Here is a 21,595-nt window from a genome sequence, read left to right on the forward strand (position 1 = left end):
GATAAATGGTGTCGGGTGAGAAGCGAGGAGCCCTCCATGGGGGCTGAGAGTGTCAGTAATGGGGCGGGGGGCGGCAAACTCCAAAGGGGGAGGCAGGCCCCTCCTGGGGAGATGTTTTGTTTTCCTGATGAAGGAACAGGAGGCTCCACTTTGGCAGCAGTCAGTGGCCTTTTTCTCTTGAGCATGGGTTTTCACAGAGGTGAGGGTGAAGTGAGGCATTTCAGAAGTCCTTGTCTTGATGCTAGTGGAATGCAGACTTCTGATTTTTTTGGTGTTCTTTCCAACTTAACAGCCCTTGATATGGAGTTTACTGGCCTGCATTCAACTTTCTCACAGAATAACGAGCCCAGGTAAAGCCGTTAGACTTGAAACGTGGGGGAGACTTGCTGCACTAGCTCTGAGCAAACACCTTGTGTGCTGCAAAACTTATTTTTTCCGCTCCCTTTCCCCTAGTTCTGGTTTTGGTCGTAGCCTGTTTGATTCCCCTGCAGAGCGGTACCTGAAGGCCAGGCAGAGCGTTCAGCGCTTCACGGTTGCTCAGCTTGGTAAGTGCTGCTGTGACACAGAGAGCAGTGTCCCAAGGTCCCAGTGGTAACTGGCCTTTTGCCAGCTCACAGGCCTGAGGGTTATCAACAGTTAAGGACCACTTAAAGGTTGAAAAATTAGCTCAAAATCTCCTTTAAGTATTCTTCAAAGCCATAGGCTATGTAAGACCTTAATGTGCTTTTTAGGGATTAATAAGGAAAACAGGGACCTAGGTAGTAAAAAAACATATTTTGGTCTTCCATGGTGCCTCCTTACAAATGCTTTTGTAGTGTCATTGCACCCACAGACCTGTGTATGCATAATTGGAGATTTTCAGCAGCAGTTCACCTCACCCATTGCTCAGTCTGTTTGCTGTTTAGTCAGACTTGACTCCTTTTCCCACCTAGCATAAAAAGCTCCCCCTGTTCAGCTCTCAGGGAGCAGCCTGGCAGTTGCTGTTAAGATTTGCACTGTGGCATTAGTGAACAGAAAACATGCACTCTGTCAGGGAATCCCCACATCCCTCATCTAATTTTCACATTCGTAGACATCCAGCTCAACATTGCTGTTTCAGTGCAGGTTTCTCCCTCTTGCAGGACTGGCGATATTCTCAAATGAAAATTCAAACAAGTAAGTAAAAAGCAGTTTTTTGTTATAATGAAGACATTGCAGTTGAAACTGTATGCAGAAGGAGTTATGTCATTTCTTGTAATTATCTTCTAGAGGGATTTTTCTTTTCACTGTAGGTATGTGGTGCACGCATACAACTTTTTTCTCTTTCCTTCAACACTGGGAGTTATGGATGCCGAATTCAGCCTCTCTGCACATAGCATTCAGTTCCTGACTCATTATGGCTTTGACTATAATAAGGTATGTAATCTCTCTGCCAGAAATCTAGAAGAGAAGTAGTCTGTGCAATTACAGGAGAAATTAGGATTAATAATCCTAAATGCTGTATTTCTGGAGTAAATAGCATCTTGCTACAATATGAATACATCATGTTATCAGCAGGGAGAGTGAGTGCTGGTTTTTTGTGAACTGTTGTAGACGTGATAACTGTATCTTTGTCAACCTAGGACAGATTTCCCCACCTCGAAAGGAGGAAACCTCTCTCTGGTGAGCTGAGAAGAGCAGTTACTGAACAGACCCCAGGGGTAGTCTTCACTAGCCTTGACAGTGGGGATGTCTCAGTTTACCTGCATCTTACGAATTGCCACATTTCCCATAAAATTCAGACTATGTCATCACATAAGAGCACTGTTTAGCTATTTTGAACAGGAAGGCCAAGTGCTGGGTCCTGCACAGGCTTGGGGATGAGTGGCTGGAAAGCTGCCAGGCAGAAAAGAACCTGGGGATGTTGGTCAACAGCGAGCTGAACATGAGCCAGCAGTGTGCCCAGGTGGCCAAGAAGGCCAGCAGCATCCTGGCTTGTATCAGAAATAGTGTGGCCAGCAGGAGTAGCAAAGTGATTGTGCCCCTGTACTCAGCACTGCTGAGGCCGCACCTCGAGTACTGTGTTCAGTTTTGAGCCGCTCACTGCAAGAAGTACAGTGAGGCACTGGAGTGTCCAGAGAAGGGCAGCGAAGCTGGTGAGGGGTCTGAAGAGCAAATCTTATGAAGAGCAGCTGAGGGAACTGGGGTTGTTTAGCCTGGAGAGGAGGAGACTGAGGGGAAACCTTATAACTTCTACAACTACCTGAAAGGAGGTCATAGCAAGATGAGTGTCAGTCTCTTTTCCCAAGTAACAAGTGACAGGACAAGAAGAAATGGCCTCAGGTTGCACCAGGGGAGGTTTATATTGGATATTAGGAAAAATTTCTTCACCTAAAGGGCTGTCGGGCATTGGAAGAGGCTGCCCAGGGAGGTGGTAGAGTCACCATCCCTGGAGGTATTTAAAAGACTTGTAGATGTGGCACTTAGGCATATGGTTTAGTGGTGGACTTGGCAGTGCTAGGTTAACGGTTAGACTTGATCATTTTAAAGGTCTTTTCCAACCTAAATGATTCTGTGATTCTTCTATGATCTCATTAAAGGAAAGATGAAAGCAGAGCAAAAGAAATTGATTACAGTTGACAAAAATAATTTTCTTTCCTCCATATATAAACATGTCTTCCTTTATATAAGAATGCATCTTGGATTACCTGCAGTTTGTATTTTTGTAGAGGATAGGGTGACAATGAGGAACACCAGCATATTTCAAGTATATGCTGGTTTTGGACCTGCCTAACCCGCTATTCTCTAATTTGCTGCAGGGAAGTCCAGGGGAGAGTCACTAACCTGGCATTTTTCCCTCCCTCAGTTCCTGAAAGATGGAATCCCGTACATGAACAAGGCACAGGAGAAGATCTTTACCCAGTGTCTCTTAGCAGGTAGCTGGAAAGTGAGCAGGTGAGCGGTATTCAGAGACTTGAGTACTGAGAATGTTTGTCTGTACTGACAGCTCCCCTTCACTCAGATCACATTTTGTAGAAATATTAAAGCCTGTTGGCCTGAGTGCCTCGCTGCCAGCTGTTCCAGCATGCTGTGGTCTGTCTGAAAGAAGACTGAGATCACAGGAAACAATCTGGAGACCTGGGTGAATGTTGGGAGATGATGGTTTTGCATTCCCACAGTAAGGCACAAGGCTCTATCTCTAAAGAACTTTTTCTCATACTCTGCCTCCTTCCCCCCAATCTTGCTGTAGTGCTCTGGACAGGGATGTGCTGAAGGCAGCTATTGATGAAGTGACCTGTTGGATATCTGCGGCAGAGGAAGAGGAGACTATGATTCTGCAGGATCTGAGTGGTATGAAACAGGGTGCCTCCCTCTGGCACCTGCGGGCTCCAAGAGGCTTCATCACTTCTCCTGAACCTCGGGGGCTGCTGCTGTCCTTTGCAGCAGTCCTGTGCCCATGCTGCCTTTACAGCTCTTTGCCCCTGTCTGTGGCCTTCACCTCTAGCCTCTGCTTTTCTGTTTGGTTGGGGTGATGGGTGTTTCTGTAGTGGAAGTGGATGTCTAGGTGCTTGGGGCATGCTTTGCAGTAGCCAGCTTCTATTTTGTGCTTTGTCGGAGCAGGAACTGGAGAATTTATAGTTGCCCTGAATCAGCAGACTTGTTTTGACTTGTTTTAAATCCTGGGTGACCTGGTTTTTGTTTGTTTTTCTTCCTCTTGAAAAGGCAGGTCCTCTTCAGAGTTTGTTTCCTCATGTAGAGCAACAAGGAGCCCCATGGAGACACAATTATATGCCAGTGGGGATAAACAGGCCACTTAACTACTGGCATTAGCTTTTGGGAGAACTACACCAGAGCCAGGGAATTTCTGTGCTGTTTTGGAGAAGCTGAGTGACAGGGAATTGTAGCAGAGAATATCTTATAGGTTTGTTTACAAAAACCAAATTGTAATCCTCTAGATCAGGGAATAAAATACAGCAAAGGTTAAGAAGGACAGAAAGTATGTAAGGCTTTGTCTGTTGATGCTTTTTTGCAGAGTGTGAAATACAGGGGGTGGGAAGTGTGCTGTGTTTTGCATCTGCGACATCAGCTGTGGTAGATATTTTATTGGTACTTTAATAGGGTCTGGTAACAGTGAGCACCTGTGATAAGAAAGACATTTATATAAGTAAGCAATAAGAATAATTAATGTGCCTTTTTGCATGCTGTTCAGAAGCAAACTGGGTTAGTTCCTTATAAACTGGGGTAAAGGGCATTGGTACCTCTCATCTGTGCTTGGCTTCTGAAACCTTTCAAAACCACATACAGTCTTTTTCAGAGTAGTAGCCTTCCTCCCTCTTGTTTTCAGTCAGTCTTTTCCTTTCCTCTTTGTCCTCACAAAAGCTCATTTGTCTGAAACTTTCACTGACCTTTTTTTTTTTATTATTTATTTTGCCCCTTTTTAAATTTTCTGTCGTTGTGTATGGTAATGCATCAAAATCATACATTTATGAGTATTTTCTGTACACTGGGGGAGAAACATCTGGCCAGTCCTTCTGTCTAGAAAAATGTGTTTTCCTAAATAGGTTTATCTGCATCTCTGATGTTTTTGCTGCTGTTTTTTTTTTGGTTGGTTTTGTTTGTTTGTTTGTCTCAGGCTATCAGATGCTTGAAGTTCAGCTGCTTCTGAGACAGGCTCTCCAAAACGTTTGGACACAGCCTCTTGGAGACAAGAAGGTGAGATGGAAATGTGGACCTTTTGAAAGTGGTTTTTTATCTAGACAGGTAGGACTGCCGTGCTTGCAGGGACTCTGGAATGTTGCTTGTACTTTTAATGATTAGGGTCCAGGAGGAGGAGGAGAAGGCGGTGACAGATATTCTGGGAAGTGTTGATAATAGAATCCCAAGAAAAGGGATCCAGAAAACTGAGTGCCTTTGGTTTCTGTTTGTCCTGTAGCCACAAAATACCTTGAGCTGAAAGTGGTTGTCTCGGGGGAACTTCTGGAGAGACCTTCTCTGTCTCTGCAGACTTTGTTAGACTTCTCCTTCAATATCTCCACAAGAATGTACAGTTTTTAGCCTTTTCTGTGGTTTTCCTTTGCTGACTTTAGTCATGTAGCTGCTCTGAAGACTTTGTCTGTTATATGGCTTGCTGTTTTGCTGTTTGCTATTGCTGTTTTACATTTGGTGCAATATTTTCTGAGTTAAACCTATGGCTGTGGACTTCTTGGTATGAGTAGGATACCAGTCAGTTGCTTAGAAGTAGATTACAGAAGTCTTTTTTTATTATTATTATTTTTTTTAATTAGTACTGTTTTGGTCTGATCACCAGTGTCAACAGAGTGAGAGAGATACCCAGCCTTCTCACCTGAAGCATAGCCTTTGGGCCCTGTGATTGCTGTTTGTTTCTGGTTTTTGGTGCCATGAACTTACCCTCTTGGTGTCAAGTTAAATTGAATTATGTTCCTTTGTGCTTCAGAAAAAATGTGGTAAGAGCCATTCTCCTTAACAAGAGAAGCAATAATAAGACACCCTTAGAGCGCATCTCTTTTGTTACTGGAGCACTGATCTCCACATGGAAGAGAAGTGGGACAATCCTGAGGTCCCAGGGGATGAACTCTTTCTCCATCCTTCATAGCCTGGAAGCTGAACTTGTCCTCAGCATTACTGAACCCCAGTAAGCAGTGTGCATACAACTGGCATGGGAGGCTGAGATCCCCAGTGACTGTTCTTTTCAGGTGATAGTGAAAAAAGTGAGTCCACAGCATCGTCACCTTCTGGAGAACTCTGCTGATGACTGCTGCCAGAAGGAGCAAATTCTCCTGTCTGCCCGGGGCTTCACCAACCTCTTCCAGACACTTGTTAATGCCAAGAAGGTAAAATGCCTCATCCCTACTATTGTCTTTCATCTCTTTTTGATGTGCTGCACTGGATGGAGACGGATAATAAAAGATAAAGTAATTATTTTGTATTAAATGGCTCAACTCATTCAGTGTGATCCTGTTTAGTTGTCAGTGAAGCTGAGATGAATTCTTAGATTGCAGTCATGGTTAGAAAAAGTGAGCATTAAACATCGCATCTTCTTATGCACCAGATCCCACTCCCAAAGCATGCTCAGAATTATGGATCTACACACCAGATTTCCCTGTGTTACTTTCTGTTACTCCTGCAACCCAAGTACAGCCAGGGGAGAAGGAGCCGGAACCCATTCTGCAATATGTTTCTTATGTCACATGAGAAAATGCAGGAGTCCACAATGTTGAAAATCCTTGTATTACACAGCACGAGTCACCATGTAAGAAAGCTGAGCAGATTCTTGCCTTTTGGGCAAGTTATGCTTCTCAACGTGTGACAGACCAGTTTATTGGATCATATGGACCATTATGTGTGGAAATTCTTAAGTTTTGTAGGCAGATTATTGAATGAATTTCAGCTTCGGAAGACTATGGGTAAGAAGACAGGCAAAGGCAGTCCCTCCCCTTGTGAGTGAGCCTATAAATCTGATTGCTGTGGGATTTTACCAGCGTTCAGCTGAACTGAGAATCCACCTAGCTCCTTAGGTCCACTGAAAATAGAATACTGGTGAAAAAATACTCTCCTCAGAGAGTCCACAAGTCTCATTGCCTGAAAGCTATAGTCCCTCTGTGAACCTTGCAGCCTGAGTGACTTCTGGGTGAGCGTGTGTGGATGCAGCCCACTGGAGAGGGAGAATTACAGTTGTTGAGCATGAGTTGTTGAAGTTGGTTATCTCTGAGCTCTCTTCAAAAACATACTCCAATGGGCTGTTGTGTTTATGTTCTTCCCATAGCCCCTGGTGGGACACAACATGCTTATGGACCTTATGCATCTTCATGACAAGTTCTACAAGCCTCTTCCAGGTAATGCTGTGCATCGCTGCTGCCTTTGCAATGGGGATGGGACAGTAAGCACAGTGGTCTTCCGGCACCCCAGCCACCCACGGTGCATAGCAATTAGCAGTGCTCATTGCCTATTCTGAGCTCTAACTGCTGGAGTGGTGCATAATTCTTCTGACTTCACCCCTCTTTCTTATGAATTTGAAATACATTGGCTTTTCCTCAGTTTTATGGTGTTTTTCTCCATGTGTTTTGCTTTCAGAAAGCTATGAGGAGTTTAAAAGGAACATTCATAACCTGTTTCCTGTCCTCATAGATACCAAGGCACTAACAAAATCCGTCTGGAAGGTGAGAAGCAAAGGTCTTCTTTAATCCAAACAAAAAGAAAGGATATCTTTACTCAGTGCCCTGTGGTTGCAGAACTGTGACCAGTTCTCAGTGTTGCCAAGATATTCTCATTTGAGATCTCATTTAGTGAATCGGCAGAACCAGTAAATGAGCTCCCTGACCATGAGGTCTGTCTTGCTTGGTTTTCTTACATGTTCTTCTGTTACAGAAGTGTAAATTTCCTCGAGTATCTAATCTTTTGGAGGTGTATGAGGTTTTGTGCAGGTAAGTGGTGGGCTATAAAGCCTTCAGCAATCCCTTTGTTTTCTTGGAAAAGATCTTTCAAAGTCAGTCATTTCGTATGTTCATGCTTTTCCTCCTCCCAGATGTTTTTCAGCTGGTTTCTAGTCTCTTTCTAAATTTAAGAGCAGAAGATTTGCTCTATTAGCTTTCTTAGAAAGTTAATTATGGAGTAAGTTATTTGTTCTAAGTACTTCTCATATTGTACCGCTGTTACTTCATTGGCCACAAGTTTGGCTTGCAGACAGCCTTATGTACAACATTAGTTGTGTCTTGCTATGTCATGTTACGAAATGAGTGAATTTCAGTTCTCAGTGAAAATACACCCTAATTTCAAATGTCAGCTTCCAAGAAAGAGCTGCACTGAGCCCAAACCAGTAACTAAATACAATGTTGAAATGGAGCACATGCGTAGATACTGTATCTCATGAGCTTATCCAGGATGTGGTAGAGGAGTTATCTTTTCTTACACTTGTTTTGTGTCAGTTTTGCTAAGAAAAGGAAAATTTTGCCTCTTTTCCCTCACCCCCTACTCCCAAGAAGGAGATGCAAAATTTGTGCTTATAAAAACAGTACTGGCATTCTGGTTTTTGTTTGTTTGTTTTAGCAATTTCAGACTGCAGATTCTCACCAGTTTTTTATGCTTGCTTGTTCTTTCTTTTATTTCAGTCATTCCATGGGTATGTGTTTGTTAATCTGTCCTCCAGAGTTCCCCATTCAAATAGAACCATCTAGTCAACCCCTTTTCTTGGCATTTTCCATTGGTTTTTACTTCTGTTCATATGTTTTTGTATGCAGTTAGAGCAGATTTGCTGCTTAGAAGGTTTGGCTGGGAGAAGAGGTAGAGGAAATATTTAGGAGTTAGCTTTCAGGAAGAAAACTGGTAGATATTATTCAGCTAAGTATCTTAGCCTTTTCGTAAAATGCTACCAAAGTTCCTTTTAAAGTCTTCAGTAGGATTTCTGAAATGTAGCCACAGGTCACTGGAGAACAGTAACTTGTCTCTAATGTACTGAGGAAAGACAAAAATCTTAAACATCCTCTTGTCTTCAGCAGCAGCCTAAATCCTGAAGATGCCACGTGCCCAGTGATAGCTCTTGCAAGTGAATGCTCAATATATGGTATGTCCTTAAGCAAACCTTCAAAATCGGGTAGCTAGAAGGGTTTTGTTTTACTCTGTGGATGTCCACATGCAAAGCATGAGTGAGTGCCAGTGGCCCTGCTGGATTTGCACAGAGCTGCCGACATACGTCTTTGTCCAGACCCAAAGGCTGGGCTCCCAAAACATCATGTGTTCTGCATGTCCCTGCTAGCTGCTGAGGGTATTGCAGAGCAGGTTTCCATGATGCTGCTAACACAAATGGCAGTTATGCTGATGGGCTGAACTGAGCCAGACTTTGGGCTGTGAGGAGTTGGTAGCCCTTGAAAGGGGCAAGGGGGGGTGGGAAACAGTGGTCCTAGAATGGAAAATAGTGGAGCTAATGGTCCCAGAAGGTAGCAGGAGCTCAGTGGCTCACATGCAGGGTTAGTGGTGCTGTGTGTGCAGGGGTTGTGTTCAGTACATAGTGTGATACTGGCTGTGAGACAGATGTTTCCCGGCTTCTCCTGGCAGCGTAAGGCCGCCTGTGTTTTGAAATTATTCCCATACCTTCAACATATACAACACAGTTTGATTTAGATCATCATAAAAGTTAACATTTTTTAAGTGTGCATCTCGCTAAGCTTTTCAGCCGTTTGTGTAACCGCTGCCTTTTTGTTGCTATCATTTTAGAGTGCATGGTAGAAGCATAGACTGTCTATGGGGTGTAAATATTTCAGGGTGAGGAAGGAAACAGAGATGAGGGTTGGAGAGGGAAACTCCAAAACAGAGCAGTGAATCTTAAGAAGGTTGAGATTCTGCAGTGGAGCAGTTTCCACTGGTGCTAACTCCTCTGTTTACTCTTTTTGGATGTTGTTGAACACTTACAGCTGAGAAGAAATCTCCTCATGAGGCAGGCTATGATGCGTTTCTCTGTGGTGGAGGTAAAATGCTTCTTAAAACACTACTTCAGAGTTTGTGTTCAGACTTGGCAATTCCTTTCCTGCTCTGCAGCTCTACTTGATGCTAAGAAATATTTGTTTATGTAAAGTCTGTTGCTCTTAGTAACTTAGTTGCACTTTAATGAGCTTTTCCTTTTCATTTGCTTAGTTATGTTTCTTTAGCTTTGTTCTAATGCCACCTTGTTATTTCTCCTCCTAGTTCTTCTGAAGTTGGCTCATTTGCTACTGTGCAGATCCACAGAGTGAGTGATGTTTAGATGTTTACTGAAAATTGCATTACATGGGCAAGTCCTATGGAAAATAGTTGTCAGTTAGCTCTGGCTGACTTTTTGTTTTGCTGGGTGGCCTTCCTTTTGGATAAGAGAAAGTGTTATTGGAAATGTCACTGCTCTAATTAGATTTTGATTTTATAAATCTGAAAGTAGTAGTTTTATGTCAAAGCTGACATTTTAAAAATGACATTAGGGGCCATGTGGTGGCTCAGAGGTTGGGAAGTGGCATTGTGACTCCTTGTACAAGCTCTCCCAAGTTCAGGTCATTTGGGTAAGGGTCGAATCATTTTCCATTAGTTTCCATTTTTGAAATCTGTGTGATTCAGTGCCTTCAGTTAAGTTTATAAGAGGCAGCTGTTCAAATCCCTTCCCTTTGCAGCTTTTTGACTTCTGTAGAAGATATATCTTCTATATCATATATATCATATATCAAGATATATGAAATACTTATGTTGTCTCTACTTAAAGAGCTTCTTCAGGAGCTCTGTGCTGCAGAGACGACATGCAGCAGTTCAGCGCTGGAGAAACAAAACTTTGTTCCATTTTGTTTTCTGATGTAGTGATGCAGCGAAGGCCGATCCTGCTTTCTCTCAGTATCTCACCATGTTAGATGAGTATCTGAACAAAGTGAATTTCATCCGAGGTGGCGTTTCAAGCATTGTGCGTATGAATTACATGTCTGTGACCAGTCTGGGGGGTGCGTAGGGCAGTAGCCTAATCGATAGCTTCATTCGAGGTTAAAAATCCACCAGTGCCTGGGCAGACCTTGGCAGAAGTTGTGATCGCACAAATTACCTTTCAAAATAGAAAATTAGTTGAATTTCTGCTTTTTGAAATGTGTTTCTGTTGTTATCCTGTAAGACAGCATTATTTTATGCCTGTTTCTTTGGTGGTTTCTCCATGGTAATCGTGACTGTTTGTTTTTATGACTCATGTTTAGAAGAATCTTGGTACTAAAGAAAAATAGTTTTACACCAACAGCTGTGTTGTACAACCTGTCTTATTTGTGTCACATTTTGCATATTTTTCTGATTTATATTAGTAGTGCTTCTGTAGTATTTCCAAACTCAGGCATGTCTCAGTATTGTACATTTTCCAGGATTTTTCTGGGGAAGATGCTCCCTGCCGGCATCCCCCTATCTTGGTTGTCCATGTCCAAGGCTGGCTGGGGCTGAATGAAAGGCAAATTCACCAAGAGTTTAAAGCTCTTTGTCGCTTTGATGTCAGACAGCTTTCCAAAAACCAGTTCATTCTGCTCTCCAATAAATTTAAGCAGTAAGTGATCGGAAAATCTTAATTTTTTTTTTTGTCCTTTGATTCTCTTTTATCCAGGTTTTCATCCCATCCTCCCTTTGCTGTGATACCTCTTAAATAAAGTGATTCCTGTCCAGATGCTGTAAGCAGCCTGCAAGCAGTGGCTCTGGCTCATGGCATCTGCTTTCCTTACAGCGTGAGGCTTGTCCTGCGAGATTATAAGCACCACCCTCACCTGCGGGTTTCCATCTATCGCCACTGGAGGCACTCTCCACGCGTCAGCTGCCTGCTGCAGTGAGTTCGGGACATCACGGGCATGGGGAGGGGGACAGGCATTCCTTTCGGGGTGCCTGGCACTGTCACAGCAGCGGGCTGCTCTTTTGCAATGTTCCTCTGCCAGCCCTTCAGGAGGACAAAAAAAAAAAAGATTAAAAATGGGAGTTTTTGGAGGGGGCTGAGGGTTCACTTGCTGACTGCTGGGTTGCTGCTTGTCAGCTTTCTGTCCTGGGCAACCAGACTTTAACCTTGATCTTCATGAACCAGGGGAAGTTAAGCCCATTGAAAGTGCATTGAAAATGCCTCTCATGAGGCAGTGATAGGGATGCCCATTGAAAGGTGAGTTTCTGGACTGACGTGGTTTGGAAAAGAATCTCAGTGCTTAATAAGAACAAAATTAAGCCCCAAATATAAGTACCCTAACAGCATTTTACTATTCTTGCCCTTTAGAGTCTCTGGTATTGCGGCACTGTGGTCTCTCGTGGCCTTTGTACTTGGAGGAGCTCCTTGTTCTTCATCCTAAAGGACTGCCTTACAGATGAGACATGAGGAATGCAGATCTCATTTTTTTGTGTTTGTCTGTGTTTTGTTTTGTTTAATTTAATTCAATAAACTATGAGGAGAAAAGCCTCCAAACCATGCATAGTGTTTTAAATTGCTTTTGTGGAAATGTGTTTTTAAAGAGGATGTGTTGGTTTCCAATGTATGGTATTTTGTTCTGTTCAAAGCCCAGTCCCCAGCTGAAGAGGGAGAAATGGTTCTTTCGATGCCTAATTTACTTTGATCCTCTGTTGGTTCTTCATAGCTATTTGCAACCCCAGTTTGTTCCCAGTGCTTGTGCTGCTGCATAAAACACATTTCTGATGAAGTTTGGGAAGCTATGAAATGGAGGAGGCTATTTTTAGCTTCAGTTGTAAAGCAGGGGAAATGCCACTGTTTACCAAATGAAAATGGGCAAAGTTGATGAAGAAACCACTCTTGGGGCTCATGAAGGATTCTAGAGAATAGTAAATAATTTGCAGTGCTATCAGTGTCGTGCAGTGGCATTTTCTGTGGCAGCAGAGCTGAGGATAGACGCAGGTATGTGGAATTTATCAGCTTCCAATTTGTAGAATATACACAGGTCAGGTGAGTTGGCACACATTTCTGTTTGCTTGTAGTGCACAGTATGCGAGCAGTCCTTTATCCAAAAATATCCTGAGATTTGCTCTGTTGATCTGTTTTTCTGATACAGCTGGAGTATTTGTCAGTCCAGGCACTGTGGTCATCAGAAATTTTTCTTTTTAATTTCCTTCTCTTCTTAAAAGCAATCTGTGGATCCAAATAACGTTTCCAAATAACAGTCCCTAGATTTTATCAGTCAGACCTAATTGGATGGGGCCTCTGACCATCTTAAATTGGCTGTAAACTGGCAGATGCTGCAGGGGACCTCGCAGCCACAGCACAGCATTGTGATGTGCCTGAAAAACCATGCTCTGCTGCTGCTGCTGGTTTGCTGCTTTTTAGGAGAAAAGTGCAATGTATCTTCAGATGTTGCTCTCAAGTTCTGCACAGCTTGTGGTTTACTGCTCCTATTTCATAAGCCAGCTCCTAGCCAGACAAGTAACTGACTTCTCAGTGACCCTTTTTTTTTTTTTTTGGTAACCCCTTCCATGACAGGGTTCTCTGTTGCAGTGCTCCTTCAAATACCAGTGTAAGTATCTCCCTCTTTATTATCTAATGATTTTTTTTTCTTTTAGCATCATTAGACACCTCCCTTGTGTCAAGGAGAGCACAGGCTCTGTGTGTTGTGTAGATTTGGGAAAATTTTCACAGAGTATTACATGCAGTACCATGCATTTTCCTGTAAAATCTCTCTTTTTGGCTTATGAGATGGGAAACAAAATACGCTTGTTCTCTGGTGTCCTGATGCCGCTAGCTACTTAAATGGAGGGAGATGCAGTCTCACTTGCATCTAATCTTTACAATCTGGGGATTATGAAGTTACAGATGCTCTTACCTTTGAGAAGCACAGCAGTTCTTAAGGGAGCATGCACTTTGAAGAAACAAAGAAATTATTCTTGTCTTTAAATTCTGCTCCCTTCCTCCCATTTTCTTCACCAAATGGCACACAGACAAATAATGAATTAGTTCCCTGCAGCACTATTCTCTGTCTTGGTTCACCCTTCAGAGAAATGCACTTTTTCATGGAAGAAAGTAGAGATCCTTTCACCCCTTTTTGAGAAACAGCCCATGGGCCTGACCATGCCTCCTCCCTTTCCAAAGGCCAGGCACACCTCATGCAGTAACACAGGGTAGTGAATCAGGAGACTTGACTTTCCTGCATTGCAGCTGGGAGAACTTAAAAATGACAGTTGCTGTAGATCTACTAGATATTCCTGCTATAAATCAGTTACGTTTACTTGCAGAGTGAATACTTGAAGAAGAAATGAATAGGTGGAATATATTTTAATCTCCCTCTTAAAGGAGAATTTACAGAAAGAAGTTGCCTGTCTGTAATAACCTAGGGTCACTCGCTGCTTAGAGCCTTTTAAAGACATCAATCAGATGCATTAGCAGTCAATTCCCATGAAATGGGTTGGCTGGGGGCTAGTCTAACAAATCAGAGGAGCAGCTTTTAGTTGTGGGAGCAGATTTACAAGATTTCCTGACTGGCTGTAGATCAAGACCAAAGCTCCCTGAACATGCTCAGCTCTTGCTTTTGCTCCAGACAAGGGAATTGTTATGAATTGAAGCTGGAAGTGGCAAAAGTACTTCAGGTTATTCCTGTTCCCGCGTATCTTCTGCAAGGAGTGGGGGGGTGGGTACTTTTGATTCCTGTGAAGCCAATTCAAGGTGGTGCAACCTGCCTTGTAACTCTGACTCTGAAGAGGTGCATGTCAAATTTGCTGAGTGGCTCTGAGGGGTGGCAGCTCTGAAAATCCAACCTGGCTCCCAAAGACACTGGTAAAATCACAGCAAGGTCCCTAGCAGCAGTTATAGCACATCTGCTTCTCAGCAGTGTGAGAAACTTGTGCTTTAGCTGTAAGGCTTGAAAGGGTAATTCCAACCCTTAATGAAACAAGATGTTAGAATTCAAGTTATGAAGGTGCCCATTAGAAATATACCCCTGCAAATGAAGCACTTCATTGACACTGGTTCTCCTGTTTCTGGAGCAAGTGGGCTAACCCATAGATCTGTATAAGACCTGCAGCCAAGCTTTAAAAGAAAATTGCAAGAGCAAGTCTGTTGAGGAAGGCAAAGAACCTAATCCCAGTGCTGTAAATTAGACTCGCTTTTAAAATACCTATGAGATGGAAATCTGCAAGAGATAATGGTTACGATGCAGGAGACATATGTGTTTTCCTGGCAGTAATGCATCCAACTAAAAAGAAAAAAAGAAAGTGCTATTTAAAACATGAAAATGGGTTATTCAACACCACACAGAAACTGAGGAAATTCTGAAGTAATTCTGGGTCTGGACCTGGACCTGGCCCAACCCTCTGACACCCCTGGAGTTCACCTGGGTTTCTAAGCAGTGGAGAGCAATCAGCAATGGTCATTCTGTATTTTGAAGTGATACAAACTATTTTATTTGTCCAATGAAACTTGGCACTAGTGATCAGGCAGAGCTGTGGCATGTCCTGAGCTTGCTCTAAAAGATGCTGCTAGAAATTTCTGCTTTGCCTCCAGCTTCTGGTTACCAAAGGTCATGCTGTCTGTCGTTTCTCATTGTTTAACAAGCTGCTTGTTTACAAGTGCACCCAGTGCAACCAAATCAGGCAGTCGTTCACTCACCCCCTTGAACTCATCTGTCATGTGTGTGAAACGCGTATAGCAGACTTGCCATTCCTACATAAATACAAGGATTTGCAAACCCACAAGCTCCCACAGCTGCCTGCCCAAAACGTGCCCCCTTCCCTGGGATCTGGGACTGAAGCAGCTTGATGCAATTGTTCCACAGGGCTGCTGGGTCATGGGAACTGATGCCACAGGAGACGTGCTGGGCTCCTGGGCCTCCCCTGTGGTTCTGCAGCCTCCAGGGGATGGGCTGGGACTGGCTGCTCAGCAAGGGGTGTCCTGGGGCTGCAGGCAGCCAGAGGCATCCCTGTGGAGGGGGGATGCTCTTGCTCTGCAGCTTGCATTGATGAGTACCTGTCACAAACCTTAACTTAGCTCAAGCAAGAGCATGGTGATGGGGGATAGAAATGATCAAGGAGGATGTGCTTGCCTGTCAGCATTCTTCGTCATTATTTGTGCTAGAGCAATGGTCATGAACTCCTGGCATGCATGCCGGGATTAGCAGCCTCACTGATGGACAGGCAAGAGTACAAGAGGAACCTGGTCTTACCCTTTCTTTCTAGTTGTTGGCCTCCACCAGGTCCCAGGTCAGAAAGCGTAGGAGAGAGATGGGCTTTGCCTCTCCTCAGCAGGGAAAGGACCTGGGAGAAGAAGTTGGGTCTGGAGAGGACAGACAGGAATAGGTGACTGGGAGCTGGAGGTGATGTGAAAGACATTTCTACTGCTGATCCGCAGGGTGAAACTGGGTTCCAGACCAAGGTCAGAGATTTTGGCACCTTCACCTGCACATTACTTCCTCTTCACTGAAGGTTCTCTCAGGGTTTTGCACGTTCACCCTCTAATCTGCCACATCAGCATGAAACCCACCTATCCCACCAGAGACGGGCAAGAGGGCTGGAGCAGCTGACATGAGGAGCTGGCAACCTGCAGCAAGGGTCAGTGTTTCTTTCCTGCTACCCTCCTCCTCCAGCTCTGAAGTATTTTTCTTTGTAAGTATGGATTTCCCTCTCCCCAACGCTTCTCCTAGCATGGGAGTGGTGCTTAGGGATGGTGCTGTGCTCTGTGTTCGCAGGTATCGTCCCCAGGCAGATGTCCTGGGCCAGCTGAATAAAGCCACAGTTGCCCATATCTGCAACCAGCTCTCCATGGCTGCCAGAGCCAGCCCAGACCCTTGCCCTGGCTCTGGACTGTCCTCAGCCCCCCATGCTGGGCTAGTTCCCCTGCTCCCTTTAGTTTGCTCAGCCAACTCATTCAGTGAGGAACCTGGGAGGAAATTTCCCTTGAATCCCTCTGGCCAGGACCCTGCAAGATTTTAATTTTCTTTTGTAACTGTGCCTACCCAGTTGGATGGTTTGGATGGTTTTTGATTCCTTCACTCCTTATCCCTGCAATGTCTGAGCAGCAGCTTTCTGTCCTGGAGCTGCTTGTGTTCCATTTTTTGAGATGTTCTGTCTCACTGAAGTTTTGAGGACTTAGTGGTTTTGGTTTTTTTTCCAAGAAATCCCAAATTCAGCTACAAATGGAGTTTTCACCACAAAAATGGGGCAATTTTGGGGAAAAAGAAAGTGGAGAGTTCACTTTAATTTTTCAAAAACTAATTTTCTTTGACAATGGGAGGATGTTTTGGTTTTGTCACACTGTGGGCCTGACAACACCCCCCACTGCTTGTTTCACCTCCTCTTCAAATCCACTTGCGCCGCAGACTTGTGAAGTTTCCCTTGGTAATCTCATCGCTGTCTTTACAGTTTGCATGTAAATCTGAGAAAACACACCCACCTGCAGAGTCCAACCCCTCGGGAGGGTCTTATAATTAAACTCCAGGGTTTCTGACCTGTCCTGGCCATTTCTGCTTTCACCTTGCTCTCCTTGACCCATCCTTTCAGGCTCCCTGAAGTGCTCTTTGAGTGACAAGTGTGAAAATAATTACTGCATTGCTTTTCCCAGAGCCCTCGGTGAGCAGAGCTTGTGAAATCCTCCATATCCCACTGAGCAGGCAGAACTGGCTCCAAAGAAAAGCACGTGCATGGGATGAGAAGAGCTTGGGCCAATTGTGCGGCTGCTGTGCTGGGGACAGGACACTCGCACTGTGCTGCACTGTCAAAAGTAAGGGACCAGCATTGTGGCCAGCAGAGAAATCAATGCCCATCGCCAAGTTGAGATAGCCGAGAAGTCCTCCTGAACTTGCAGGTGACTGCAGGTCCACCAGCGTTGGCATGGAGGTCACATCGGTGATGGCTAGATTTAGGATGTACACAGTAAATTTGCTCCTCTTTACCCTGGAGCACAGAAACCAGAGGATGATACCATTCCCGCTTAATCCCAAAGTGGTGGTGGGAAGCACTCACTTTACAGAGACTGCCTGCAGAAATACCATGCTGTCTTCTCAGCCCTTGGATTAGGTCTATTAGGCTTTGCTGGGTCTGTAATGAAGGACAACGTGGTGTTTGACACCACTGACATGGTGTCACTTGAACCGAGAGCTGTTTTCTCTTTTAGCAAGTGGGGGATGTTCTGCCATCAGTTTGCATTACTGAAGCTGATGGAAAAATATCATCTTATTATCCAATACTTTAAAAATTCATAGGTATTATAATTCAGAGAAATTGCAAACAACTTAATTTCTCATGAGTCCAATATAACAGGAACAGACTAGTCCCTGAATGTTACCTTAATTAAACAAATTACTTCACCAAAGAAGAAATGGGTTTATCAAACACCTCAGAGTTAAAACCAACACACATTTGTACTACATATTCTATCACAGCTGTTTTACTGAGTGATCCCTGTTACAGCAGGGTTACAAAGATCGCAGCCTAGGCAGAAAAGGGGGGAGGTAAAAATAGTTTCTTGCAGAGAGAAAGCTGCTCATTAGAGAGGACCTCTGCAAAGGTTAGAAATAAAATTCTGCAAGTTATGCAAATGTACAAGCTGACAGTATTGAGCTGATGGCACAGCAGAGATTCTCTTCTAAGTAGCACGGCACACAAAGATATAACTAGAAAGAAATAAATGCGATGTGGGCCTACTGATCTTAATTTTGTGGATGAGTATTAGGAATCCAGAGCCCCACAGTAACAAAAGGTGCTTTTTCTCTTCTGATAAAGACCCAGCAAATGTGACCATGTTAGCAAATTATCCATATTATAATACGCCTCATCAGCTACTAAGTACTTTCCATGGAAACCAATCTGATAAAATAATAACTATCATCAAAGAACAAAATCACCACAGATGGGTAAAGTCTTGTTTCTGCAACCAAGAAGTCTGTAATTTTTAGAGCACACAAAGTCATTGATCAAAATTGTTTGTGTCCCTCTGTGTTAAAATTAATGTGTTGTGTTAATACATAAAGATGCACAATATATACACGTAACTCAGAGTATCCTTTGATCTTTCGCCTTTTGCTATCTAGTGTATTTTGCTCATATTTATGCAGGCTTGGAAAAAAAAGTACCAAGTAAAAGCATAATTGTGTGTACTTTTTTTCTATGCAATTTGTCTCCAAGGATCTAAATGGGGCTGCAACATCGATCTCTCCAGCTCTGGTGTGCTGATTTCAGTCGTTCTCTATGTCCAAGAGAATAGAGGAGCCCTTGTTTGTTTTATAGGCTTGTGCTCCCTGAAGCTCTCTCTCCTTGCTTGAAGACTTAGCCTTAATACTTCAGTTGTGAGGAAGGGCTGGGTACTCAGCGCTGTCACCGTGACCTCCCCCAGTGTGTCCTGGGTTATCTCCTGTCAATAAAGGCGAAGCACTGCCTTATCAGTCTGCTCTCAGAGAGCTAACAGGCATTCAAAAGTATACAAATAAGATCCTACCATCACTTTTTAAAAATAGCACTATGAAAACTGAAAAGGAAAAAAAAGAGATTTTAAGTTTGAAATGAAATCTTTATTCTGGTGCATTTGATCTCTGAGTTTTGCATGAAATGGCAAAAAACCTTTTGGCTATTTAAATACTTCTTTGTATGCTCCATTAATTAAAAAGATTCAGAAAAAAATGAGTACTAGATATCACTGATTTCAAACAATAAGCCAATCAGTACTACAATTCAAATTACTTTTATTCTTTCATAAGCAAAATAGGCCAGGAGGCATTTGCTAAGGCTCCTGTTTTATGCCTACAGTGCCAAAACCTACCGTCCCCATGTTGTCCTTGCTGGGGCAGAACATGAGCCTTGTGGCAGCCTCATATGGTTTTTTGGCTCCCTTGGAGGAGGAACTGTGGACACAAGGACGTACACTTGCTGTTACCATTGTTTAAGGCTGCTCTGGTCTCTAGGGAATCGCGGGAGACGGCTGCCTTCTTTCTCAGACAACTTGCTTGCTTGCAAGACTTGCAAAGCAAAGCAAATGGGAGGCTCCACTGGTCGTTCAGGAATAGAAAGTCCCAGGCATACCCATGAACTAGATTAAAGCTAAATAAGCAGACTTTATTAGTACCACTGCTGTGGACACAGTGCTTGAATGCAGAATTCCTGAGAGCAGAACAGATGTAAAGGAGAATATACTGATTTTTTTTTTTGCATTAAACTGAAGTGAGGTCATTAATGTGCTGAAGGAAGTGGGAATGCAGGACCAGAAGGCCCCAATTTCTAGTTATTATATTAAAAAATTCCCATATTCAAGACTATCATACTACTTCCTAAAAGTATTCAGGATTTTCTGCCCATTCTTCTTCCAGCTTTTCCAGAAACTGTGGTCTACTGATCACTATCATGTTAGAGGTGATATGATCTTGTCGATAGGGCCAAGGCACTCTGACACTTTTAGATAATGGCTGATATAAGTAACCATGTCATCTCCTAACTGGAGAAAAAAAAAAGTGCTTCACAGGCAGTTTTCCTCAGTTTTTCATGGCAAAAATAAAAGTCAATATTCAACCAAGTTTCAGGCCTAGTCCTTTTCCCAGTCAAGCTGAGGGGTGAGCTTTGTTGGAGATTTCCATGGGAGCTGCTGTGGTAATTACAACTTCTAAGATACATGCTTAAAAATGTTATCTTGAATAATGCCAGCATGCTGATTTTTGAGGAAAATGGGTCGTTGTGCATGTGAAGAACTGCACGTGGTCAGTGGCAGCCACCATGCTTGTGGCGAGGGGTACCCCAGCTTATCCAGCTCATGATGTCTTTGCCAAGCGGGTTAGTTATGTCCCACGGTCTGTGTATAAGTCATGGGGGAGGAAGAGCCAAAGCCAAAGCTGAGACAGGTCATCACGTGCACTCAGACAAGCTCCAGGGTTGATGCCATAACTGGAGGGACAGCACAAAGCCTCCAAGAAGGTAACATTTTCACAGTGCTTGGTAATTCTAAAGGGTTAAAATGAAAGAGAAGTTTTTCTTTTCTGCCTAAACTAGAAGAGAGAAGAAACTTCTGAGATTCCCTGTTTCGTGTGTATGTCTGTGTCCTGGAAGACCTGTACCAAATAAAGACCTCATGTAAACAGTCGAGCAAAAATAAATAATCTATCTGAGGTAGAAGCAGCACATTGTAAGAGGGACTGAAGGCAGTAAGAGGGTGACTTTGGAATGAGTGTGTAGAGTGAGAAGATCTTTTATTGCTGGTGTTGTGACCAAAGAAGGGCATGGCTGGGTTTAATTAGGCAGAGTGTGGAGACCTGCTGGGTAGAAATGCCTTGATGGGATGTTGCAGGGAGATACTGCAGATACATGGTCTTTGTACTAGTTTTACTCATGCTTTCAGGGCTTTGTCTGCACTGAAGTAAAGGAAAAAAAAATCACATGGCTTTTTTCTGTATAGCTTCTTTTCCTTTCTATCTTTCTTCTCTTTTCATTCCTCAGCCTCTCAAGCCTTGTCTGGCACTTCAAGTGGTCACAAGAAGGAAGTCAGCATCTCAGGGGAGAGCTGCAGAGCACATAGATGATGAGGAAAAGGGCAGAGCAAAGAAAAACCAAACAAACCAAGAAACAGGTATAAAGGAAGAAGAGAGGAAAGCTGTGGACATAGGAGTAATACAGAAGAAAAAGACACACAACAGTCAGTGCTGCTCATTCTGCTCCTTTTCCTTGGTGCAATTCAACGCAGGGCTGAAAGTCTGAAGCCAATGCAATGGCAGAAATACTATTTTAAAGTCTGTTTGTTTACAGATCAGCTGTCAAACAGACGATTTGGCAGCCCAGGCCTTTGCCTAGCCCCAGGAGGGCACCTCTGGCTTCTACATCCATCAGATTGTGAAGTTATCCAAAAGTAAAAGGCACCAGGGCAGAGGCCCAAAAAGGAAATGCTTCCCCTCCTTTCCCCGGAACTGCTTCCAAATCCTCATCTGAGAGAAACAGCTTGGCTTTAGCATATGAGAAAGCAATGACCCTAGAAGGGAGTGGCCACCTGTGGCTATTCTAGAAGGATTTTGGCTCTTACGCAATGTTTTGTATGGAAAGAAAGGCTTTTCAAAGCACAAACGCGTAATTTGCCTCATGGTGCTACAACAGCCATGTCTGAGAGCGACACAAGGGGCTGATCCGATTGTGATACAAGAGTGTGTTTGAGATACGTGAGGAACAAGAGAAAATATGAGTATTGCCACTCTGGAAGATTGTGATG

General features: G+C 43.6%; 1 protein-coding gene across 1 annotated transcript; it reads left to right on the forward strand.

Annotated features, from left to right (window-relative positions):
• Positions 1 to 300: 300 nt before the first annotated feature.
• On the forward strand, positions 301 to 11,780 carry PNLDC1 (poly(A)-specific ribonuclease (PARN)-like domain containing 1). The gene is made up of 18 exons (XM_010184946.1): positions 301 to 350; positions 472 to 545; positions 1,122 to 1,155; positions 1,272 to 1,395; positions 2,825 to 2,913; positions 3,209 to 3,309; positions 4,592 to 4,671; positions 5,673 to 5,810; positions 6,743 to 6,812; positions 7,051 to 7,136; positions 7,345 to 7,400; positions 8,469 to 8,536; positions 9,384 to 9,437; positions 9,655 to 9,697; positions 10,288 to 10,387; positions 10,827 to 11,002; positions 11,177 to 11,275; positions 11,708 to 11,780. The coding sequence occupies exons 1-18, from the start codon at positions 301 to 303 to the stop codon at positions 11,778 to 11,780; spliced, it is 1,515 nt and encodes a 504-aa protein (XP_010183248.1).
• The last annotated feature ends 9,815 nt before the right edge of the window (positions 11,781 to 21,595 follow it).

This window comes from Mesitornis unicolor, unplaced genomic scaffold (genome assembly GCF_000695765.1).
Source record: "Mesitornis unicolor isolate BGI_N332 unplaced genomic scaffold, ASM69576v1 scaffold52385, whole genome shotgun sequence".
In the NCBI taxonomy this organism is placed as follows: Eukaryota; Metazoa; Chordata; class Aves; order Mesitornithiformes; family Mesitornithidae; genus Mesitornis; species Mesitornis unicolor.

Coding starts and splice junctions, on each gene's coding strand:
- PNLDC1 (XM_010184946.1), top strand. CDS start 301: ATGGAGTTTACTGGCCTGCATTCAACTTTCTCACAGAATAACGAGCCC. Junction 1,156..1,271: donor TCAAATGAAAATTCAAACAA/GTAAGTAAAAAG, acceptor TTTTCACTGTAG/GTATGTGGTGCACGCATACA. Junction 11,003..11,176: donor CTCTCCAATAAATTTAAGCA/GTAAGTGATCGG, acceptor CTTTCCTTACAG/CGTGAGGCTTGTCCTGCGAG.